We start from the raw sequence: 26,687 nt of genomic DNA, 5'->3' as shown, positions 1-26,687 counted from the left end.
CCTTGTAAACACGACTTGTATTTATCATGCCATAATGTAAGTGTACATCAAAATGGTGGTTCAGCATTTTTATTGTATCAGAACTACTTCTTGTAAACAAGCAGAAGTCTAGTGTAATGAAGTCATCGAATCCTCAATGAAGTTTGAAATCGGGTTTATTTTCATTTGCAAACAATATTTTATTATTTTTTTCTGTGATTGTGGTGCACAATATTAGCAGAAGGAGCAATTACATGGGTCGAAAATGGTCGCACAGGGCGTAAAATGCTAACACACTTGTGTGTCTGTTTCATACCAGACCAGAGCGTTTGGCTGGCATTACGTCATTGCCTGCTGCTTCTGCCTGGTTATCATTATCGTCAGATTCGTGCGTTTCTGGCTCAAACATATAGGGTTGTATATCTCCCTGGGATGGAATCTGAATCCTCAACCCTTTCTCCTTCAGACAGTGGAATTTCCATCAGATGCTGAGCCGTCTGTCTCAATCTCGAGAGGAAAATAAGGCACTGCCATGGCTGTCTAATTTCGTGTTGTGTGTTTCAAGGCTGCGCAGAAGTGTTATTTTTTGGACTGATCTGCGCTGCAGTAATGTACGCCTTCAAATTTGCATATACGGACGGACAATGCACTCAATGACACAAACATTGTCTTCGAATACCGCGAAATTTCGAATTGATGGATTTTAGCAAACGGAAACCTTCATGAACGACTCAGCTAGGATTGGCCTTAGGTGTATAAAATATGACTAGATTTTCGTTATTAAGTGTCGCCTGACCTTTATATATTACAGTGAGCCTGGTTTTTCGCAACAACGGATGATTTACGTCAAAACCAACCTGCCGTGCCACACGATATTATTTTCTGTCTGTCTTTCTTTCTCAGTTGCTGATTTAATAGAATTCTTAACTTTTAAAGAACCTTCGCCACTAGTGCGAGACCTGCGCAATCTTTTAAATAACCAGGAAAATAGATTTTAGACAACTGCCATCTTTTGCCTTCATCAAGTTCCTCGACAACGGTGTCAAATTCATTCTTGTAATAATCGTAAAAGTATTCTTCTTCACCCTCCAAAAGCTCAACATAAGCTCGTCGCATCACCAGCGCTATGATACCTCCTGTAAGACATGTAAAAACAAATTAACAAATCTCAAGTCGTCACTTGCACTCTCGTCTCTGTACGATAGCCTACATGTTTGTTCAAGGGCGTAGGAACCGGGGGGCTGGGGGGGGCGCCAGCCCCCCCCCCAGTGAAAAATGTGGAGGGGCGGAAGTATCATTCCGCCCCCCCCCCCCCCGCTTCGCAAGTCAGAAAACCCCTTTTTCATTTCCAAATGAGAAAAAAATCTCATTTGGAGCACCAAATTGCATCTAAGGCCTGGTGAAAATACAAAATTAAGTTTACAAAATGGAGTGGGTGTTGAAGTGTGCTATATTGCACCACATTGCATCTGAGGCTACCTGGAAATGCAAAAAATACCCCCTCCCCTTAGACCCCTCCCCCAGGCAGGCCATCAGTCTTCAGCCCCCCCCCACTCAAAAGTACCTTCCTACGCCACTGTGTTTGTTATTACCATAGGCCTACATATGCTAGGCTGTAAATGATGATGATGATGATGATGATGATGATGATGATGATGATGATGATGATGATGATGATGATGATGATGATGATGATGATGATGATGATGATGATGATGATGATGATGATGATGATGATGATGATGATGATGATGATGATGATGATGATGATGATGACGACGACGACGATGATGATGATGATGATGACGATGACGATGACGATGACGGTGACGATGACGATGACGATGACGATGACGATGACGACGATGACGACGATGACGACGACGACGACGACGATGACGATGACGATGACGATGACGATGACGATGACGATGACGATGATGATGATGATGATTATGTAAATGATGATGATGATGTAAATGATGGTGATGACGACGACGACGACGACGATGATGATGTTAATGTAAATGTAAATGTAAATGATGATGATTATTATTATCATTATTATTATTATCATCATTATTAAGCACTTCAGTAAAAGAACATGCTGCCCCCAAATTAGTGCATGCAAGGAAATCGTCGTCATCAAGACTAACGAACTGATTTCGGTCTTTTACGCAAAATATACAACTGAAACAAATAACGTGCATGCTCTTTCTTCTATTATTATTTACCTGGCTTTACCACTCTAACCCATTCTCTGAAGCAGCTTGGGCTCATGTGGCTTGGAACCATACAGCCGGAGCAGACCAGACCATCGAATTCATCTTGTAGAAAGAGAAATGTTTTAATAGCAACTGGGATTTTTAAGGTCTCGGGGGGGGGCGGTGGGGTGGGCACCCCAACACTGAAGGGGGGTGGGCACTCCAACACTGAAAATCTCTGATGATGCAACTGGGATTTTATTTTGATGACCGTGGTGAGCTTACGAAGGTCTGTTATATTCCATACATATAATGCATGTTAATGGAGCAATCTTGAAATATGATTTTGAATATTTACGAAATCAAACTACCAACTTGTTCATTGCAATTTGCAACGAGTTACTTTTTTTTAGGGAAGTCACTCTTGTGCTTATAAACCAAACATCTTGATCCACTCTCAACACCCCCCTAACCCCCCGCCCCTCCCCGTCGACCCCGGTATACAGTGATGCTGTATAGCGTGGGTACTCATGATATCCAGAATAGTATACGTTAAGTACGATGGAAATGAGTGTTTTTGTTGTAAACTAACTTACCATCATTAAACGGCATATTCTCCTTTCCGACTTGAGCACAAACTAGCTTTTTATAAAGGCCTTTCTGGGCAGCTACATCGAGACTCTTCTGTGAAATGTCCAACCCACTGATATTAGTGAATCCAAGCGCGTGGAGCTGAGTAACAGAAACAGAAGAACATTTAAAAATAACTGGTTACAAGGACCAGCTACAAGATAGAAGACAAACATAGATCTTTGAGGTGTTGACTGTTTAATAGCTTTCCTTGTCTATTCAATCGCAAAATAATACTTCAAACATACAAACGTTTGTCCAACTAGAGAACCAAGAGAAATTAAAAAGGTAAGAATAGCTATTACTATATTATATTCCATAATCCAGAAGAAGATAAATAAAGTGAATTGTTACAGTAGAATATAGAACAGCATTCAAAAATGTAACAAAAACAACGACAACATAAAGAGAGAAGAAATATTAAGGCATAAATAACCAACATATCATGTAAGGTACTATACCTTTTCACCTACTAAACCAGTTCCAGCACCGCAGTCAAGTATGGAGGCGTCCTTTATTGGACAATGGTCAGCAAACACAGCGCTGACTTTGGACGGACCAATGTACTTATGGTTGTTGATAAGGTCCTGTGTAAGAATGGTATGATTTTAGAGTAAAAGCCATATCAAGGCAAAGAAAGGACAATCTTCTTCCTTTTTTTCCCTCGAAATTATATATAAACGGTATTATACTGACACGGTTTCAAGTTGTGTCTGTTGAGCCGCAATACTTGGTAGCATGCAGAAGATCCTGTTTGGGATCGAAACGTCAAACCCCAAACCTTTACACATATATACTGCAGGCTTTTGGAGTAGATAAGCAGGTTTTCTCTATATTGTAAGTTTTGCATGTCTGCTGTATAGACTACAACTATATGGCGGGCCATCAGTCTCAAATCGTGGGGAATCGACATATACCGATTTAAATCGACATTTACCAATTTCCTTCGACTTATACCAGTTTCTAGCGCTTAAATTGCCTTCTACCGATTTAAATCGACATATACCAGTTTAATTATATGTATCATCGATTTAAATCGCCATATACCAGTTTAATTCGACATATCATATGATTAAAATCGACATATACCAATTTAAATCGATGATAAGTAAAATAAATCGCTATATGTCAATTTAAATCGACATATATATACCAGTTTAAATCGATGATATGTCGAATTAAATCGGTATATGTCACTGTAAATCGACACATACCGATCTAAATCGACATATACCAATTTAAATCGATGTTATGTAAAATAAATCGCTATATGTCAATTTAAATCGACGTATACCAGTTTAAATCGATGATATGTCGAATTAAGTCGGTAGAAGTCAATTTCCGTGGACTTATACAAGTTTCTAGCAACTCAAATTGACATATACCTATTCAAATCGACATATCATCGGTTTAGCTCATTAACATATTCCAAATCCCGATTTCGGTGATGATTGACATGTGGAATTACATCACGTGTAGTCCCTGTTCGTGTCGCTACAAAATGCAGACAGTAATGAAACGTGATACCTTGTTATCTTTAGGTCTAGCTGGACCTGAGATGTCCATCGCTGTACCGTTTGTATACACTGTGCTGTGGGTATTGACCGTAGCTGTATGTATTGACTGTACACTAGTGTCTAATTACCGACGGTATAGCAAGCTGTGTGTGTATTTTCTGGGATCGATGGTGGTGTCTAACACTTCTGTTACACCTCATTCGAAACTAGGTCAGATTACCGGCATTAGACGTTTCATTTTGCGCGAGTCTTCACACCCTTTAAGTGTATATAGGCCTATACTCTATACATGATATTAGCAAGTCAATCTGTGAACGGAATTGAATATCAGTATGTATAGGCCTAGTTGGTCAAGAGTTATCGTTATTCATTCCGAAATAGATATATTCAAACCAAGTGTATGGCAGTGGAACGAGGTTTAATTATTCCAGGCCTACATTTATTTGAATTCATTACAAAATACCTTGATATACTATATATTTGCACGTAACAAATATTGATAATGTATGACGCGTCTATACCTTATGACATGTAGGAAAGACTCATTCCATAGGCCTACAGTTTCGTTTGTCATGGAAGCAATTAAATATGCCCCCACCCTCCTCCCCGCACTCTTCGCCACAATGTACTTACCTTGTCATACGAGGGCACCCAGCTGTCATACAGTTCTTTGATGGTATCCGAACCAACTTGTTGAGAATTCTTCACATGACTGTAGAGATTCTTCAATGTAGGTTCCGTACTCTGAGCGGCTTTTTCCTCTGTCATTTTGTCTATGTTTGCCTATGTTGTTATTTCTAGTCCACAGATTTATCTCAACTCCCTGTTGATATGTCTTTACATCAATGACTAGTGTAACGTGGATATCATTGGCATATTTGACTAGACTGACTTTGTTGTTGTGTAACTGCTTTGCACTATGGACAAGTCTTGCAGATTTTCCAACGATAATCACCGCTGTAGTATACATAGCAACGGCACGAATCATGAAAGGAGTTCATGATACACTCTACTCCACAATGCATTTGCCTAATCATAGTCCATCGGGGCAGGCTTGAATTCATGGGCGGCGATCCGTACTTCCGAGTGGGGGGATATGACCTTGTTGACTATCTAAGCGTAGCGCCACCATTGGTTGGCGCGAAGCGTACAAGAAAATTTTGGGATTTACAAACCCTCTAGTTGGCCGGAAACGGCACTTGCCGAGGTTTCCAAGCGGCATATACCCAACTTTAAAATAGGGATATCATGTCCGAAATATCTCATAATCAGGATCCAAAATACTTTTATTTTAATTTCGGGTGTTATTTTGGGAAAATTGCCCTGTCAATCTTGTTTCAGGCGCAACGTTAGAATGTTCGAGAGCTCTTTTATATTATTCGATGAAGAAAATGGCCTCATGCAGGCTATTATAGGTCTATACACATGCAATACACAATTACACATAGTTACATTCCTAGGTACCGATTGCTAGGGCATCCAGGTGAAACGTGTATTAAGCATTACCCTGGTAACATGAGATTCTCAGCTGTTCGAAGGAACATGTATACGTGTGTAGGCGAACTATAGGGCCTATATGAATACTATGAGGGTGTATATATGTAGGCCTACTATATCAATACCGTGGGCGCAATAATACATTTTGTTGTTATAGGACCAATGGAGCCTACAGTCAACTATTCTTACTTTATAAAGACGGTTTATTTGAAAAGATCGCACTGCGTTTATGGTATAGGAGAGAAATGGAGCTAAAAAAGAGCCGTACATTCACGATGATGCATAAATGAAGGCATGAAAATATTCTTATCCCTGGCATTTGGTGGGGGGATATGGTGTATTACATCCCCTCCACCCATTTTCATGGGGGGATATATCACCCCATCCCCCCCCCCCCCAGGATCGCCGCCCATGGGCTTGATATCGTTCACTGTCGTTGAACATATTTAGTACCAAGGTTTGACCACATATTCTGGTGTGTTTTCATATGCTAATATCAATTCTCGATGTTGGATGGTTCGGGAAATGTTATTTTAAGAGTAAACAGCAGTTTAAGACGGACTCATTTAGTCCGCTTTGAGTTGTTGACTTCTCCCGTCGCAGCAATTTTTCAGTAAAGAGCTAATCAAAATCCTTTTTGTGTATCATGCTACACTCTACTCCACAATGTACTTTCCTTATCATTATATAGCCAATTACGTATTACTGAGTGTTGGAAATAACTTTGCTCCGGTTGAACTACTTCACAGTTGTATACGTTCTGCTTTACTGATGCAGGCATCTGAAAGGCATGCAATGCGATACAAAACATCGTACCAGCATAAACACATAAACAATACGACAATCTCTGATTGCTACCAGGGGCGTCAATACGTAGTCACATGTAGCCTAGGGGGTGAGGGACAGAAATTATACAAACAAACAAAAAAGCACACATACATACGCACATAAATACGCACATACACCATACAAACACACATGAATACATATATATATATATATCAATATATATATATATATCAATATATATAAATATATATATATATATTGATATATATATATATATATATATATTTCAATAGACGCAACTTCAAAACAAAAGATTAATTGAGCATGTGATCCCAAACTAGTAAGTAACTTTCCCAACATTTCGGCCCATACAGCCGGTATCAAGTTCTCGGTTAACCGGTTTCAATAACGTGAGCGGATGAGAGCCATTCAAAGCCGTTTCTAAATATAAGGAAAGGCAGATGTGACGTCAGTCTATCGATTTACTTTCCACCATGCAGGATCCGTCGTAAATGCATATTTTTACAGGCCAGGTTTTGTGTATATATATATGTATATATACCTGCACAAGCATATTCTAACCTTCATGCCATACGTTTGTGGAGAGAGGTCGGTCATCCTGATAATAATTTTCGTGACTGTTATATTACTAATGGTACTCTTGAAGGGAAACAGTAACACAACTTTAAAATATAATACGTTGAAAAAAATTTTCTTCATATATTGGTCTAGTTCCGAGGATATGGAAGCAAAGCAAAAAAAAAAACATTGAACTTAGTAACTCCATGAACAAACCGAAATTGTAATGAAACCAGGCATGTATATCCTAGACTTTGACGACATTTGCAGAGTCAACGACACCGGGTGGGGGCGGGGGTATGGCCCCAATAATTTCAAAGCAATGAGTTTTAAATAGACCTTTTTCAACATGTAAAGTTTATGAATTTTGTCAACTTTTGTCTTGGCCTCAGGCTGTTTTGCCCTAGTATCCCCCCCCCCCCCAATAAGAAACCCATATCGGTGCTCTGATTAGCTAATTAAACGAAGAATGTAAAAATTTACTTCTTTAACGTAAGAAGCGATGCAGAAAATATGACAATATTCTGATATTATTTTTCCATGAATTAGGAATCAATCTTTGAAACAAATGGAATTGTACGGTGGCTTAATAGGGACATAGGAAACGAAAAACTTGTCCTCAAATCTCAAACTTTTGACTTGTTAATATAAAGTCTATAGTCCAAGACGGCTAACTTTTATGCATACATCCTGAGCAGGTGAAGGGGTTGGGGAGGGGGTTCTGGTGGCGCACGTGGCCCAGTCCTCATAGAAGATCCTGAAGGCAAACTTTGCAGACAGCAGTCCTAGAGAACTTTCAAAACGTAAATAACTGCAGGTGAGTTTTCCAAATATGGAACTTCCTTCTTGAGTGTCACCTCAACCTTCTTGGTGTTCTTTAAATCCTCCAAGACCTCATCGCATTTCTCGGCTAGCTTCTTCGAATACAACTCTTCTTGTCCTTGCATAATTTCAATGTAGCAACGACGAATCGACAAAACGATAATGCCACCTGTATAAAACAAGGTTGGAAGATACAAATGTTAACGTTTTTTGTTTTGATTTGTTGTTTGTTTGTTTTGTGCAACGATAATTTCGTAATAACATCAATTCTCTGTCTGGAAGGGCAATCTTTTTTAAAAGCTGGGGTGAGCGGGAGTAGAAACGATGTCAGCAGTATACGTACATGAAAAGATGGTACCGTGAGTTGAAGATGCTATTCCAAATGCCCATATATCACAGTTGTACTGTGCATTGAGGCCAAATGCACGAAAAAGTTCATGAAATGATGCAGTTAATAAGTACTCACTGCTTATCTCGTAACCAATCACTGTTCATCTCGTAACCAATCACTGTTCATCTCGTATCCATACCATAGTCGCGGTTGAAGATTTAGTCGCAATTGTGCATGCAATAACACAACTCTTAATAATTTACCCCAGCTAGATAGTTGCTACGTATCATTTGAACAGTATTCGAGTTTTCATTTCATGTTTCATTGTGGCTTTCTTTACCTTGTTTCACAATCCTGGTCCATTCTTCAATGGCGACAGGACTGATATGATTTGGTACGATTCCTCCACAACACGCCAGCACGTCGAACTCATCTGAAAATAATTTAAAAAGGACAAAATCATGTAACTTTAGTCATTTGTTTTCTAATCTTTAACCTTTTCAGTTATTTATCAACTATACAAGAATGTACAGTTACTCACATACAGTCTACTCTAGGGGAAGAAAAACAACAACATGCCACGCACCGACATTTTGACAACACGTTTCTCATTATTTTGAGCTGCTGTATATAATGGGTTATCCGCACCATTCCACAGACTACAACGGTTAGGTTTATCTATGCATACTTAAAATGTATAGTGCGCATGTTACTACGCTATTTGAAAGTATATTTGAAATGTAATAAAATACAAAGAAACAAAGCCATATTAGCATCATCGAACCTAAAAAGCTGGGTTGCTAATTTGTCTGTGACGCACCCGGCTAAATTGGCAGCCAAATCGGGTGTAACAGACGCTGCTATCTTATAACAATTCACCATGTATATGGTAGGAATTGTGTGGGTTCGCAATTCGTTGCAATTGAGGGTTTCCTTTAATGAACATCATGAAGTCAAAGTGGTAAAAAAATTCCTCAGTTTTTACCAACGCGTTAGCCTTATAACCTTGAGTCAGACTATGAACAACATGAAATAGTTGAAGTAAATTTTGTGGGCGAGGAAATTAAACGTTTTTAGCTACTATTCTCTCAAAATTGATAGGGCCAGTAAAAAATGGCCCCCAAAAAGCCAAACTGTAGTTTGGCCGGACCATTCTTTTTCTTTCAGCCAATGAAATTAAAAGAAAAAACACAAAATAAGACACTTTTGGCGTTTAAAACGTAGCGGAGTACCAGCTGAAGTGGAACAATCACTTGTTAGATAGTAGTTCATTGTTAGACAGTACTTCATGATTAGACAGTACTTCATTGTAGGACAGTACTTCATTGTTATATAATACTTCATTGTTAGATGGTACTTCATTGTTAGATAGTACTTCATTGTTAGACAGTACGTCATTGTAAGATAGTACTTCATGATTAGACAGTACTTCATTGTTAGATAGTACTTCATTGTTAGACAGTACTTCATTGTTAGATAGTACTTCATTGTTAGATAGTACTTCATTGTTAGACAGTACGTCATTGTAGATAGTACTTCATGATTAGACAGTACTTCATTGTAGGACAGGACTTCATTGTTATATAATACTTCATTGTTAGATGGTACTTCATTGTTAGATAATACTTCATGAAAATGTTCTTACATATGTTTGTTACAAGGGCCTGATAGAATTATTGGTTGGACTATTGAAAGGGGAGACAAAAACACGTGAGAAGACTTCGTAAGTTCCGGTATATGCCAATTTTAATTGTACTGTTCAGGCTGCTCTGATGTGTAATCTGTACTGCAGTGCACGGCCTGGATTATACTCCTCACTAGGGAGTTTCCAAATCGTGGTATTTAGAGACGGAGGGAGCGATAACCCTGAGGAAGAATGACATGTTCATAGCCAGTGGCGGAGCGTCCATACAGCCAGGGGTGGATGCCCCCCCCCCCCTGACGGACTCAAATGGACTGCTGGCGCCCTTTTCAGCTTTTTACCACTTTTTACCACTTTTTACTTATTCTCGATTATTGACTTTTTTATTGCGCTCTCAAATACCTATTGACATTTGTCACATTTTGTTGGTGTTATTTTCTGACAAAATGGCGATTACACCTATTTATTCTTCGTTTATCTGCAACTAAGCAAGGCCCGGAAAGGGTCATTTCCGGCGATCTAGGGAGTATCTTTACTCAAACTATTTCTGTACGCTCCGCGCCAACCTGTGGTGGCCCTCCGCTTAGATAGTGGCGAAAGCGCCCCTACGGACCATTCTCGCCCCCCCCCTGACCAATACCCCTAGCTCCGCCACTGTTCATAGCGTATAGAGGTATTAGTCGTAGAAGGTGTACATGCGCAATGAAAACTGGCCAGAAACTATAGCAGCACAAAGGTCTGCATATGACAGTATGAGTAGAGATATAATATTTGTGAACAAAACTAAGGTATTAGTCTTCAAGATTTATAAGCCGATCAGAGGCAAGATTGAAAATAAAGAACTGAAAAAGGGGTTATAGAATTAAAGAATATGTAAGTAAAGAAAAAAAATGTCTTACTATCATTGAATGGCATTCCATCTGTCCCAACATCAACACAAAATAGTTTCTTGTAAATTCCTTTCTTCTCAGAAAAGTCCAGACTCTTTTGAGAAATATCCAGAGCTGAAACATTCGTAAAGCCTAAAGCTTTCAACTGAAAATATGTAAAATAAATAGCTGCAATGTGTTACTTATATGTGATACTCATGAGATCTCAAAATTTGTCACATTCAGTGGCGTACTTAGAATAGCTGGCATGAGGGGCGGATCCTTCTTTTGTTTGGTTACTTGCCGAAGGCAGGTAAGTAGTAACCTATGCAGTCAAGTTGACGTTTGTGTATGCGTGTATGTATGGGTGTGTGACGCCATTGCTTGTAAACACGGTATCTTGTTATAGGTACGCACAGAAGATCTCATATTTGGCATGTGGCTTCATTATATTTAGTACATGGTCATATGGGGTCATCAAAGGTCAGCAAAACATGAAAATCTTCCATCACCAGAACCAAACATCAAGGAAGCTCATATTTGCAAGATAGGTTAGTGTAATACTGTGTGAATTTTTTTAATTATTTCTGGAGAAGGTCAGAGGTCATTTTAGGTCAGCAGAGGTCAAATCTTGAAAACCTTGTAAACTCGATACGGTATTTCAAGAAACGTAAAAATAGTAGATCTCGTATTTAGCATTTGGCTTCCGTGAATTGAGTGCAAGGACCCTATTGTTTTTTACCTAATTCAAATGTCACAAAGGGTCAGCAAAGTTCAAAGTTTGCAAATATCAAACCTTTATAATGTCTACAAGCTGAGCGTCCACAGACGTCATATTAGCATGCCAAATACATGCATGTAATATACTGCACAATAGGATTTTGTTTTTGTAAGTAGGGGGTTCTCGACTTCCTTTCACTCTCGCTTGGGTTAAAGCACACAGTCAGTAGAAGTGTGCGTTGTTGCGTCACTGGGGTATTCATTGTATAAGCATCATGACTATATCACATGGTTTTGTTGATATTTTGTTTTAATGACTGTAGACATTACTTCATACTACGGTATCTCTATACTGAGCATAATCATCCCAAGCATACCCTAGTTGTATCCTCCACAACTTTCTTAGACTCAAGACTGTACAGTAAAACTGAATTAAATCTAGCTTACCGCTTCGCCGAGTAAGCCAGTCCCAGATCCAACGTCCAGCACTGAAACATCTTTACTGTTACCGAATTCTGCCAAAACAGAGCTCATTTCATGTGGTCCTCTGTAATTTAATTTCACATTATCCTGCAATGAGATATTAACAGATTCAGACATTATAACATGCATACGTACAGGGACGTCGCTAGAGTGGGTGTGGGGGGGTCTCACCCCCCCCCACCCCCAATCTTGGTAAAACTGACGATAGTTGGAAAATTTGAGTGTGATAGTCGGAATTTCCGACTGTCGCACTCTAATTTACCTATAGGCCTTTTCATATATTCTTGTGATTGTGAATGACCTAACAATTTCGGTCAAAATTGACCTTTAATCAGTCATATTTACCACGTTTTCCTTTCCACTTTGAGAAATTGTATCTCGCGAACCTTATACTCCACCGTACAAAACTTCGTATGATTTTGAATACTCTAAAAAAAAGCCTAATATAACTACTGTACAACGTTCGCCAGCTTCAATTCGGTTTCTTTATGTACTAATTCTGCTATTGGGTGGGTTGACCCTGTTCGCTAGCTTCAAGTAGGTCCGGGATATATAGGCCTAATGTCTCTATGGAATACAATAAAACACTCAATGCTAATCTACGGAAGTTTAAAAGTGCAATCAACATAAGAAAAACTTTGCCCAACAAGTTGACATTTTTCAGTAAATTGTTTAGATAACAAGATAAAATCTTATCAAAAATCAGAAAAATGTTGGATTGCTCAGTTGCTTTAAAGCAGCATTTTGCGTTCTTTTCTATGGTTTTTCTCACCTCACTGATTCCACGATGCCATAACGACATACATAACTAGCTTATCTATTTAAATCTTACTTCAAATGGTGGCATAAAAGTCGAAAAATTTACAACTATCAACTTTATTTTTCTCGAAGATATTTTCCGTTGGGATCCAAATAAACCTCGCCCATAATATGAATATTTAAAAGCTACAAACGTCATTGGCCAATGCGTAATACAACACCATGCTTGATTTGTATAGATTGTCTATTGCAGTTGTACCAGGGAGCTGACAAAACGCAAAATGCTGCTTTAAAAGAGCAATTGAACAATTAAGTGCAAAATGTTTATTTGACAACTTATCATATCTCATCAATTGGCCTTTTTTTTTGCAATATGTTTAATTGACAACTTATTATATCTCGTCAATTGGACGTTTTGCTGCAAAATTTTCAATTGTTCACTTCATTCCAACTGAGCAATTGAACAATTTTCTGCAAAATGTTTAATTGACAACTTATCGTATCTCGTCATCTCAACATTTTTTCTGCAAAATGTTTAATTGTTCACTTCATTCCAAATGCTCAGTTGGAATGAAGTGAACAATTGAAAAAATTTCCATATGAGTGATAAATAGCCCCCCCCCCCCCACACCCCCAACGAAAATAATATTAAGCGCGCTAGGAAGAAGCACTGTATCTTTTGGTAATTCACTATGTCGTCGAATATAATTTGTTGAAAAAAAAGTTTCCCCTTTGTTACATTAACATAGCTTTTGTAGTAAGTAGTCTATGTATCCTTCAAGCAGATAACTTATACTCAGTTGCTTACTTGCTTAACCAGAGTGATTAAGAAGTTTGTGAAGTGAGGGCCAGTGGTACAAATGTATATCGAAAAATGTTGAAAAGTGCAGTCGCGAAAGATGGGGTGTCTGACTGACACTGACCGTATTGTTGACGAGTAGCGCGTGGAGGGGGGGGGGGGGGGGAGGTACAAGGCAGCAGTCGGAATTTTCTGGCTCCAAAACCCATCCAATTTCAGCCACTACACCCCCCCCCCTCAATCGTCAGGCCTTAGCTACGTCCCTGGGCCTTAGCTACGTCCCTGCATACGTATAGCACGAGCACACCTTCAAAAGCAGTTACCGTATTTACCTTCTGTCATGCATCTATTCGTAGAGATTCGGCCCATGTGATACCGAACACAGTAATAGAAAGATTTACTTCATTTTTATTAAAGGTGATTATCATTATTGCATTCATATTTTTACTAGAAAGGACCATATTTTCCTTTAATTACACACCGATTGGGGAATATTATACTAAACAAAATCCAGCCATGCGGGGAGTGTGCTACTTATACATTTATGTAACTTTAAATCTTAGTTACAATAAGGTTTACATACTTACCTTAAAGAGGAGTGGGGTGGTGGATGGAATCAAGGTGAGTGCAAATATTGCTGCACAATGGAGGAGGGGTCATAATCCATAAAAAATAAAAAATAAATATAAAAAAATTGCCACCCTAATACTGCCAAGTAGTTTAGCGATTACTCTGCAATTATTTTGTCAGTCAATGTCCTGTGAAATTCATCACACCAAGTACATTAGAGAAGAAAAAAGAAACGTTAGCCTACCACATGTATATAGTTTAACTTGAGCAGAATAATGGTAGTTCAAGTAAAATACAGGTCCACAAATTACAGGCACTCTATAATAATGTGTCTTACACAATCAGTGGTCATACTAGGCCTAGACAACACTTTACCAATGCATCTGCTTATTACATCAAAGAACAGGACATTATACACTACGGTACGTACAGTAAGGAGAGTGACGTTGAGAGTGGATCTAGTTTGGTTCAAGTTCAAGCATTACCTTTTCAAAAGATGTGGCCCAGTCGTCGTACAGATTCGCTATTTCCTGGCTACTAATATCCTTGTCTTGCTTGATTATGTTGAACATACGTTTACCTTGGCTTGAAATATGAGTTTCTCCTTTTTCGGAAGACGACATTTTTATAGAATGACTCAATTTGTCTGTCAGTGTATGGTGGTGAATTGCGTACCAATGAGTGGTCAATGTCTGATCGATGTACAGTATGTATATGATATTTTATGACATGTAGCCAGATATGTTGGGCAGATTAATGCTGACTCACGTCATTCACGGTTCCAGGTCATTTTGCTGTAAAATGAATTATTGTTCGCGCTGTGCTGTCACAACTCTATGGCAAGCCTACGCGTGTGCATACACGAAACTACCAATCAGGGCAGGTTTTTCGCCTGCGATATATCATTTTCCAATGTGTCGTCGAAATTCCAGTATTTGCATGTTTTTCAACAAAATGGCACTCTCAATGTAAATTGAGTTAAATTTTCAACAAAAAAATGGCAAGTTATTGTTACTAATATACTTATGACAGGGTTCACTTTTTCCGGTTTTCAAAAAACCGGGGACAAGTTCCCCTGCCCTCCGTGTTTACACATATAGTCGGTACACCATTGATAGAACCTATCATAATGACAAATATATGTAACAAACATATCCACATATGTATATAAATATCCACATTCTTTTGAACACATAAGGTTTACACACATACGTGTTTGCCAAGATTTCCACAATACGCTTTTTGAAGGTCAGTGAGAGTGTGAATTACTTGAAAAGGCAAATACGTCATAGGTTGTAACCGTCAAGGTTGGATTCGAGTCCACTTAACCAAAGTCCGAGTCAAGTCGAGTCCGGAAGGATCAGAGTCCGAATCAAGCCTGGGTCCGATCTAAGTCCGAGTCCGGCATGAGCATTGATAGTTCAAGCCCTAATGCCACATTGGACCACACCGCAAGAGGGGGTGGGGGGGGGGGTCCGTGAGAGATGGAGCCCTAGGATCTTGACTGGAAGAGGGACACTGGCAGATTGAACTGTTTTATAACAAGAAACAGCACTTAATACCTCCTACATGCAAGGGGCCTAGACCTGTTCATATCTCAACTTGGTATGGATGTGAAGTGTGAGCCGCCATTGGCCCTTCACGACAGGAACGGGTAGTGGTTTGGGGTTTTAGAGTCAGGCAACCAGGCAATGAGTGGGGTTGTTATAAGATGGACCTATAGGGTCTATAACCAGTTTACAATACATCATCTTCAGTGTGTAGACTAACACATGTAAAAATAACGATACCAAGTCATTCACTGTGTCCTGTGGGATATGATCATTGCACTAATTCTTACAAAGAAAGAATGATGAAAGTTGCAGTTCAAACGAGCTAGCCTCCAAACAAATAGTGAATTAGATATATTTTGTAGTGAGAAGTATAGTTTAATATACACCAGGGGGGTAAACTACTAAATCAAAGTAGTGACAACATGCATTGTAAGCATACATTCAGCTGTGGTACAAATAAAAGTAATGAAACATAATAAATGTGTTTTCTTCAGTCATTGCAGTCATTATGGGATCGGATGGACTCGGCTTTCGAGTCCGAGTCAGAGCCAAGTCCGAGTCACGAAACAATTTGACTCCAGTCCGAACTCGAGTCTGTATATATATATATATATATATATATATATATATATAGCCTATATATAGCCTATATATAGCCTATATATAGCCTATATATATATATATATTTATATACATATACATATATATATATATATATATATATATATACATATATATATATACATATATATATATATATATATATATATATATATATATATATATATATATATATATATATATATATATATATATATTAATGAAAAACGTAATGAGTTGGAAAATCAAGAACAGTGAAAAAACTTTCAGCCTCCACCGGGATACAAATGAAATAACAAATATATACGTAGAGAGATTTTATGAACAAAAAATTATATATATATATATATATATATATATATACCATTTTTTGTTCATAAAATCTCTCTACGTATATATTTGCTATTACATTATTACATTTGTCGGCACGTAGTCTTGGCAAAGTCGATTGTAATACTCTTTACCTCGCGTGCATTTATCCCTCAGAGTCCGTTTATATTAATCAGGAATATGCTTGCTCACTGCCTTTAACATGTCCGAAGATCTGTCCGTTACAAACGGCTTGGATATTTCTCCAAAGAGGGGCGTGAATTTATACAAACCACATTATCTTTATTCATACTTAAGTTAAGAAATTGCATGTCATGTGAGATCATGTTTAATCTTCCACAGAAATTAGCGACCGCCTCGCAGTGTACAAACCAATCTAAGGCCAAGAGATTGTTCATTGCGGGTGGGAGGGCTTGAATTTACATTTTGATTTTGGAGTAAGTGGGCCCAATATGTAAACCTTGATTGACTTCTTCGCTTTTCCGAAGCAAATCTGCCAAAACCAATGGAAATAAACATAGATAGCTTGTGAGAAATGTTCAAGGCCCTAGTATCAATCGAATCCGTTGCCGGGGCGTTCTCTGGGCAACACATAGATACGGGAAAATAGCTTTGTGAAAAAGAAAGGTACACAAGGCTGTGCATACTAGGGTCTTAACAGGACTAGTCGGCACGATGAAAACGAGTTACTTTTTTTGTAATTAATACGACTGATTTCGTCGATACTGTACTAGGTATCACTCAAGAACACCACCAGACAGACAGACAGACCATATCTGGAGAACATGGTGGAGTTCTTTCAGAAATTGTTTGTGTTTATAAACTTTGACTTGTATCCACCAGCCACCCCCCCTTTCCCCCCTCCCAATAGAGAATGGATGCTCAGATTGCATGACAGTAAGCTTGGATTATATGACCATTGGTATGAGCGTAGATAGCTTTTCTGAGGTGAAGGGATTGGGGGGGGGGGGCGAAACCAGTCGGATCAATCGAAGATGACGTCACATGGGAAGGAGTATGGCGTCATATTGCAAAACATTCTTCGCTGTTCTCAATACCCGGATATTGTGGCTGTCTCCAAGAGCCTCTGTCACGTCAATAGTATTCGTGAGACATTAGAGGTTATTTTTGTCATTAGAGGCCTGAAAGTGGGGAGGGGGTATTTTGTGTTACGCCCCCACATCTAAAAAAGGGCGACATGTCTCCCCGTCCCCTACAGGTTCTACTCCCATGACCGTGGGCAAGTTACGAAAATCGTAGGTCATTTCCAAGCTCTGGAAAATTCCCGAAACCCATCGAATATCTTCGACAGTTGGCGGACCGTCTATGTATATATCTGTCACACGCTCGTAGTATTTCCGCTAAAGCATTCACATGCAAACTCCTCTGGCTTAATGTAATGCAAGCCTATATGGAAATTTCCTATTTATGTTTCATGCACGCAATCTCGGGTTAACTCTGTTACCTGGCGTGTGACAAGTTGTATCGGTGTATCAGCTGCAGGGTGCAATAATGTACATTCTTGACAGACAGACAGACAGACAACTTAGACAGAGATCCAGATAAGTACAAACATATGATATTATTGAATACCCATTTCATAAATCACACACTTGTAACATAATCGTTGAGGTGAATCAAATCACTATGGGTCATGAGATCAAAGAACACTAGCTGTTGCTATGTGCAACGGAGTGTTGCTATATTCAATGGAGTGTTGCTGTATACAAACATGGAGCTATAAATCCCAGGTTTATAGCTCCATGATACAAAGGAGTGTTAGCTCAGTGGTTAACGCCGGTGCCTTACAATCATAGGGTCCCGAGTTTGAGTCACTCCAAGATTAATGCAATGTATGTCTATATATGTATGTCTATGTTCTATATTCTACTGAAACAATTCAATTAATTTATTTTCTTCATGACGATGGAATCTAGTAGGCCTAATATATTTTACCCTCTAAACTCTTTGCTTGGTTCTCTGCAGTTGGACACTGCAGGTTGGTATGTTTGAAGTTCAGTAATATTTTGCGATTGAAAAAACACGGCCGGAAACTATTAAACAAGCCAATACTCTAAGATCTTTGTTTGTATTCCACATATAGCTGGTCCTTGTAACCAGTTTATTAATAAATTCTTCTGTTTCTATAAATCAGCTCCACGCGCTTGGATTCACTAATATCATTGGCATAAACATGTCATATATGTCTGGAATTCTCTTCCTCATCACTTGAAAAATGTCACATTTATTGAGTATTGACACTTTTAAAAAGCATTTAAAAACTTATCTTTTTAGGCTTGAGTATGGGCAATAATCTGATTCGTTGTTTCATTCACATTACTGTGCCCATTTTTTTGTATATTTACCTTTTTATGTTCTTTATAGTGGTTTATAACCCTGTCTTATATCATTTTTTTTATACTTTTACTGCTGTTGTTATTACTTTTAGGTTTTCTTAAGTTTGGTAATTTTATATTCCAGGAATTGGTTCTTTTGTACAGTGCTCTTGAGCATGATTTATTTCATGATAACAGCACTTTAATATCTGGTATTTTTTTATTTTTTTTATAAAAGAGTCTCGATGTAGCTGCCCATGAAGGCCTGTATGAAAAGCTAGTTTGTGCTGAACTGAGTGGCAAAGGAGAAATTGCCGTTTAATGATGGTAAGTTAATATACAACAAAAACAACACTCAACACTCATTCCCGACCGCCTACTTATAGTATTCTGAACATCATGAGAACCATGCTGTGCACCATCACTAAAAACTGGTATTTTATGAATAAATGTGATATACCGTGACGTCATGAACAAGCATCACTATATACCGGTATTTTATGAATTAATTTGATATGCCGTGACGTCATGAACAAGCATCACTATATACCGGTATTTTATGAATAAATGTGATATGCCGTGACGTCATGAACAAGCATCACTATATATACCGGTATTTTATGAATAAATGTGATATACCGTGACGTCATGAACAAGCATCACTATATACCGGTATTTTATGAATTAATGTGATATACCGTGACTTCATGAACAAGCATCACTATATACCGGTATTTTACGAATAAATGTGATATACCGTGACGTCATGAACAAGCATCACTATATGCCGGAATTTTATGAATTAATGTGATATACCGTGACGTCATGAACAAGCATCACTATATGCCGGAATTTTATGAATTAATGTGATATACCGTGACGTCATGAACAAGCATCACAATATATACCGGTATTTTATGAATTAATGTGATATACGGTGAGGTCATAAACAAGCATCACTACATACCGGTATTTTATGAATAAATGTGATATACCGTGACGTCATGAACAAGCATCACTATATACCGGTATTTTATGGATTAATGTGATATACCGTGACGTCATGAACAAGCATCACTATATACCGGTATTTTATGGATTAATGTGATATACCGTGACGTCATGAACAAGCATCACTATATACCGGTATTTTATGAATAAATGTGATATACCGTGACGTCATGAACAAGCATCACTATATACCGGTATTTTATGAATAAATGTGATATGCCGTGACGTCATGAACAAGCATCACTATATACCGGTATTTTATGAATTAATTTGATATGCCGTGACGTCATGAACAAGCATCACTATATACCGGTATTTTATGAATAAATGTGATATGCCGTGACGTCATGAACAAGCATCACTATATATACCGGTATTTTATGAATAAATGTGATATACCGTGACGTCATGAACAAGCATCACTATATACCGGTATTTTATGAATAAATGTGATATGCCGTGACGTCATGAACAAGCATCACTATATATACCGGTATTTTATGAATAAATGTGATATACCGTGACGTCATGAACAAGCATCACTATATACCGGTATTTTATGAATTAATGTGATATACGGTGAGGTCATAAACAAGCATCACTACATACCGGTATTTTATGAATAAATGTGATATACCGTGACGTCATGAACAAGCATCACTATATACCGGTATTTTATGGATTAATGTGATATACCGTGACGTCATGAACAAGCATCACTATATACCGGTATTTTATGGATTAATGTGATATACCGTGACGTCATGAACAAGCATCACTATATACCGGTATTTTATGAATAAATGTGATATACCGTGACGTCATGAACAAGCATCACTATATACCGGTATTTTATGAATAAATGTGATATGCCGTGACGTCATGAACAAGCATCACTATATACCGGTATTTTATGAATTAATTTGATATGCCGTGACATCATGAACAAGCATCACTATATACCGGTATTTTATGAATAAATGTGATATGCCGTGACGTCATGAACAAGCATCACTATATATACCGGTATTTTATGAATAAATGTGATATACCGTGACGTCATGAACAAGCATCACTATATACCGGTATTTTATGAATAAATGTGATATGCCGTGACGTCATGAACAAGCATCACTATATATACCGGTATTTTATGAATAAATGTGATATACCGTGACGTCATGAACAAGCATCACTATATACCGGTATTTTATGGATTAATGTGATATACCGTGACGTCATGAACAAGCATCACTATATACCGGTATTTTATGGATTAATGTGATATACCGTGACGTCATGAACAAGCATCACTATATGCCGGAATTTTATGGATTAATGTGATATACCGTGACGTCATGAACAAGCATCACTATATGCCGGAATTTTATGGATTAATGTGATATACCGTGACGTCATGAACAAGCATCACTACATACCGGTATTTTGACGAATAAAAGTTGATATACCGTGACGTAATGAACAAGCATCACTATTTACCGGTATTTTTGCGAATAAAAGTTGATATACCGTGACGTCACAACCTGCTTGCAGCAGCGCTGCAGTCTATACTGACTTAATTGATGACGTCGTAACCATTATCGATCTTGTGAGGGTATCAAGTATACTTGGAGATATGAAGTTATACAAGAGTCATGGAACTTAAAGTATATGTACAGACGTTAAACCGGAAGTTAATGAAATAACTCACCATTTTCTTTATCGCGTTTATTGAATTTTGGACGATATGTACTTTAATGTTCAATTAATTAGTTACTTAGGAATAGACAAGGATCGCAGTTGCTATAGTCAATAAAAAAGAGAGCGTCTGGGCTTTGTCGCAATCGAGTTTTCTTTTGGGGCAACTTTTAAGAAACTTCAAATTGCTGACAAACACATAACAATCGTGTAATGTGATGCTGAGATAACATGCAAAACATAAAACTTGCTGTGCATTATATGAACACGTTTTAATGATTGTAAGCAATCAAAAAGTTACAAAAACAAAAGAAGCTTTGCCGGAACAAAATGAATGAATTAAACCAAACATTAACAACTCAGAGTCGAGAAGGAACGTGGCAGTTCCAGAAAATGTTCATTTACTGATAAAATGAGAACTTCCTTAACATCGTCAACATTCAATATCATCGTTTTTGAAAACACAATATTAAACAACAGCTGCATGCAAGCAAACCATTGTTCCATTAACAAGCACGCACTGGCAAGGTGGAAATATCAAAATGGCGCTTACTGAGTTCACCGGGGAGATCTAAATCCAATCCCTATATTTTATGACATTTCTCTTTCTACTTTCAGATGAATTCGATGGTCTGGTCTGTTGTTGCTGTTTGGTTCCATCCAGCTGTTTCAGAGATTGGGTTAGTGTGGTATAGCAAGGTAAATATTTCAAGAGCAGACATGTCTGATATAAGACATAAGATATATTTAATTATTATATTTATTTGAATTGTGAGATACTCTCTAGAATGTTGGTTCTTAATCCCTTTTACAGGCGATTTTATAGGGTTTTCACTTATCTGCTTATAGTACATACATACCTGATTCGAAACCGATTATAATATATGTAGACTAAATAGCATGCCCAAATACCAATACTGTTCGTTTTACAGATAGATGTTTTACATCTATCTCTTTTTGTTCACCTTGCAAGGGCTAGGCTCATTAACCTGTCTGTATTCTGTGCGTGTTTTTGTCCTGTTTGTTACTGTTACTTGTCATTTAGCCTTTGAAGAAGATCCTGCTAGGATCGAAACGTCAGGCCAACTTACTTTTACACATTCTCCTACACAGGCTCTCTTGTGGATAAGCAGTTTGCTAACAGTTTTATTTTATTTCGTTTTACAGGAGGTATACCATTGCGCTGGTGACGCAACGGTGTTACGTTGAACTAGTGGAAGATCTTTTCTTTTCATTTTTATTATATACATACGGCAGTCGAACGAGTATTAGAAATAGTAATAGTACCCTGACATTTCATCCGGCTGCCTGGCGCAATGCATCATGCTGTACTTCCGGTAGTCTGGCGAATTAGAGATAGTATTCTATCTAATTGCCGGGCGAATAACATGGATCGTTTCCTTATTCACACGGCAGCTGTACGAAGATGAAATCCCGATATGAAATCATCATATACATATACTGATAAATTGATAGGCTGGATAATTAAAGTCTAGAAAAATTTAAATATCGCGGTCAGAGTTATCAACCTGTTACATTCACGCTCAGACTAAAGGTAGCTGAAAGAATTGGTATATAGATACGGCAACTACATTGCCAAGGGGGGGGGGGGGAGGGCATGGCATGGCGGCGAATGCCCCTTAAAACATGTTTCGTGTCCCTTAAATGAATTTGTCAGAACAACAAAACATAGGTTGACTATACTTATGACTATAATTTACCTACTGCAGATTTTTTTCTGCAGCCTAAACCACCAAATCCAAACTACCCCCTCACTTATAAAAAGATTCAAGAAGCATGAAACTATAGATTTCGCCCTGGACATCGATCTCCGTCGGTATAAATTCATTTAACATTTTTTTTAAGGCGGCAGCAGAAATCGCGCGGCCCACAGGAAGCTTTCGCGACCAACTTTTGGGTCGCGCCTCATATTTTTACTGAGTCGTCTTGAGGGATATAAGCTATCACAATTAGAGCTTCAATCGCGAAAAAGTCGTTGAAGAGGCGTCTTTAAATGTTTTGAATCCGTTGGTTAAAAGGTAAGTCTCACTCAAAGGAAGCTGGTATACCGTGGGAACCACTCATGCCAGACTTTTACCTAGTTTATGCGATCATGCGTGATAGGTAAATTTGCAAGAGCGATCTAGGTTCCAAGGAACGGGTTGTATCGAATTTGATGATTAGGACATGCCATTATAAATCTGTTACTATATCTATGTTTTAGCGACCATAGAAAGTGAGGAATTTAGTGTGTAAGTCACTGGAGCAAATAATTAATGTGGTATGACACATGTCAAAGAAGCTGGTATGTTTGGATTTTGAAATGATATCAGTTCAATTATGAAGGCTTAATCTTTAGGGATCTTTTTCCGGCGTCCCGGATATCATTGGGGAATATAAGCATTATTTCAGCTGGTATAGTTTCGGGAATAACTAAATGATTTATACGAGTACGGTTAGAAGTAACCGGTGGTTTATTCTACTTTATAAACAGTGAGCGATTACCACGGAGGCATAGCCTATACCAGGGAGTTGTTATGGAACAACTCCCTGCATATACAGTCTAACAGAAGGACTTCGCGCCCCTTGGACTTATGAAACTGAATTGAAGGCCGGATATTCATGTGGCAGCAGAACATGTGATACTTACATAGACAAGATGAATAATTCCACACTGTTGGTTGAAACCCCCTCAACGCCTTACAATCTTGTTGCTATCTCAAGATATGGTTGTTCGAATAGACGATATTGTGGCTGGCTAACCCATCGATTCTCCCCTGGAGTCTGACGATCACAGTGGGTGGAGTATTATAATCATCTTGGGGATTTATTCTTGAAACTTGATACATTTTAAATGTTTTCTTAGCTGCATGTATTTAGAGTTTCATCAAAATGCAACTTTTAAGTAGAAATATTATTTTCCATCTGTACATAAGTCGAGTTAATTATTGTAAAGAGAAACACACCCATTTTCAGCTGAATTGCCGTGATGACAGAATTCACTCTGCTGTTGCCAGTCTTTCTCATGCGAAATGCTATACAGGTGTGGTTTGGACGAGCAGATTGAGAGCATTTTCAGCGTGGTCACTATAAGCAATCATGAACTTCAGACACTGGAATATCCCTTTAAGAAAAGCGTGTACACATTAAAGAAAAAAAGCCGTCAGACCAATACCTTCCCTCTTATGTGTATAAAAACTTTCTTTCATTATTCGTGATGGTGTAATATCAGATATTTTCTTCCTGTCTTTGCACGCTAATAGCCAGAGTGGTTGGAAAAGAAGCTTAGCTTTCATACAAAAAAATCTTGTAAGAAAACAGTCCCATCAAACTATGTCACACTGCAGGTATGTGGATATATAACTTTACAGGACTGTATTTCAAACATCCTCACGTAGATGCAGGGTAATGCATTGCCTATACCAGGGTTGTCCAACCTTTTGCAGAGAAGGGCCACATGGAATGATTATGATGAAAGGAGGGGGCCGCATGAACCCTACGCTCGATTTTTCGATATTTTGCGCGGAGTCTAAGGCAACAAAATGTGAGCACTGCGCGCAGAGCGCACTGATTTATTTTCCTTCCTGATAAAACAGATGAATAAAGTCCAGCCGCCCCCCCCCCTCCCCTTCCGCTGAGAGAGTGTCACACAAACTGACCTGTATGCAGTTTTTTGGACCCAGAAGGTTCGAATGATTGATTATAAAGCTTCAAATTGTTATCAATAAATCTGCTCACTAAATTTCACACCGTAGAGCATCTCTGGCGGGCCGGACGCAACCCTGCGGCGGGCCGGACTGTGGCCCGCGGGCCGTACGTTGGACAACCCTGGCCTATACCCATGTACAGTTTTGAAATATTTGTGTAATCGAAGTCATTGTTAAATTTCTATAGAAAAGTCAGGCCCTGTCCCCTGTAAGGCACAAGACTAAATTGAAAAGAAAAATAGAACGTGGCGGCTGACCGGAACTGATGGAGAATTGATAGTACCAGAAAAGAGGGGGATAACTTTTAGCCTAATATGAATTGCATGGCGTTCATATAACATGATACATCCACTGATTGGCTTCTAGTTACGCAGTGTATTAACTATATATATCCTACATATATTCATAAGTCAGTAAGTTCATTACAGTGCGCCCTTCTTATCAAAGATTTCGTTGACAAAGTTGACTAAAAAACCACTCCAACAATCATCTTTAGCTTATGTGATGGAGATCCTTGTGTAGAAGAACATCTACCCAAAATTCCCAAGAAATATTTTGCTCCGTTTGGGGTCTACCCCCTAGCTAGTACTAATAATCGTAGTGACTGCGAGCTGTCTTGTTGTGAATCTGTGATGTCATAATATCGTCACTAGGATCTGGAACCTTTTATTTTCTTTATATATTGTTAAAATGTATACTACTAAATTATATATAGTTAAACTATGTGTTACTTAGAATACAACAAGTGCTTTTGTACTGCTTATATGAAAAAAAATATATATATTTCCTCACCTTTCTTCTTGCTATTTACTATTCTGCTAAATAAATACCAAGCTTTATATAGAATAATCATGTTGGTTGGAATAAGTACACTGAATGTATAATGAATAAGACATGACAGGCAGGATTTAAGGATTACGCAATACTTAAATATAACACTGAGTGACAAATTGTCGAGCATGTATAGGTAGAGGCTATAAGAAAGAGAGAAATCGCTCAAACTATACACTTAAACCATGAGATGAAGCGCAGGAAGAAACGAAGAATGTCCCAAAAAGGGTCAAATCTAAATAAATATAAATCATATATAAGCGTGTTATATATGCCGACACCCCCCCCCCCTCCCCTGCCCTGCTGTCCCAACCTGCCAGCCATGCTGGTACAATTTACCTCCATATACCTGGTTCTTCGTCCCAAATCCACCCCCCCCCCCACTCTTTGAAGAATTTCCCAAATTCCTGTACCATTGAACAAATTCTCTC

The 26,687-nt window shown here is 38.3% G+C and overlaps 2 protein-coding genes and 1 long non-coding RNA gene across 3 annotated transcripts; 1 reads left to right on the top strand and 2 right to left on the bottom strand.

Moving 5' to 3' along the window:
- Positions 1-137: 137 nt before the first annotated feature.
- Positions 138-5,353, bottom strand: LOC139965370 (methyltransferase-like protein 27). Its single transcript, XM_071967667.1, has 5 exons — positions 4,964-5,353; positions 3,275-3,400; positions 2,780-2,915; positions 2,214-2,306; positions 138-1,115 (listed from the first exon to the last, which is right to left on the bottom strand). The coding sequence occupies exons 1-5, from the start codon at positions 5,096-5,098 to the stop codon at positions 910-912; spliced, it is 696 nt and encodes a 231-aa protein (XP_071823768.1). The 5' UTR covers positions 5,099-5,353; the 3' UTR covers positions 138-909.
- Positions 2,922-24,197, top strand: LOC139965375 (uncharacterized). The gene is made up of 4 exons (XR_011792228.1): positions 2,922-3,101; positions 19,248-19,336; positions 22,337-22,417; positions 22,886-24,197. It is a non-coding gene; the product is annotated as an uncharacterized lncRNA (long non-coding RNA).
- LOC139965368 (methyltransferase-like protein 27) lies at positions 7,323-14,970 on the bottom strand. The gene is made up of 5 exons (XM_071967666.1): positions 14,676-14,970; positions 12,027-12,149; positions 10,890-11,025; positions 8,689-8,781; positions 7,323-8,186 (listed from the first exon to the last, which is right to left on the bottom strand). Exons 1-5 carry the CDS (start codon positions 14,811-14,813, stop codon positions 7,981-7,983), a joined length of 696 nt encoding a protein of 231 aa, XP_071823767.1. The 5' UTR covers positions 14,814-14,970; the 3' UTR covers positions 7,323-7,980.
- Positions 24,198-26,687: the final 2,490 nt, after the last annotated feature.

The sequence above is a fragment of the Apostichopus japonicus genome, chromosome 3 (assembly GCF_037975245.1).
Source record: "Apostichopus japonicus isolate 1M-3 chromosome 3, ASM3797524v1, whole genome shotgun sequence".
Lineage (NCBI taxonomy): Eukaryota > Metazoa > Echinodermata > Holothuroidea > Aspidochirotida > Stichopodidae > Apostichopus > Apostichopus japonicus.
Note: the sequence above shows the minus strand (reverse complement) of the source record. Positions and strands in the feature narration are given on the sequence as shown.

Coding starts and splice junctions, on each gene's coding strand:
- LOC139965370 (XM_071967667.1), bottom strand. CDS start 5,098: ATGACAGAGGAAAAAGCCGCTCAGAGTACGGAACCTACATTGAAGAAT. Junction 2,916..3,274: donor CTGGTTTAGTAGGTGAAAAG/GTATAGTACCTT, acceptor TCTGTTACTCAG/CTCCACGCGCTTGGATTCAC. Junction 1,116..2,213: donor GGTTAGAGTGGTAAAGCCAG/GTAAATAATAAT, acceptor CATGTCTTACAG/GAGGTATCATAGCGCTGGTG.
- LOC139965368 (XM_071967666.1), bottom strand. CDS start 14,813: ATGTCGTCTTCCGAAAAAGGAGAAACTCATATTTCAAGCCAAGGTAAA. Junction 11,026..12,026: donor CTGGCTTACTCGGCGAAGCG/GTAAGCTAGATT, acceptor ACATATTTTCAG/TTGAAAGCTTTAGGCTTTAC. Junction 8,782..10,889: donor TGGAATGCCATTCAATGATA/GTAAGACATTTT, acceptor AATTATTTTCAG/ATGAGTTCGACGTGCTGGCG.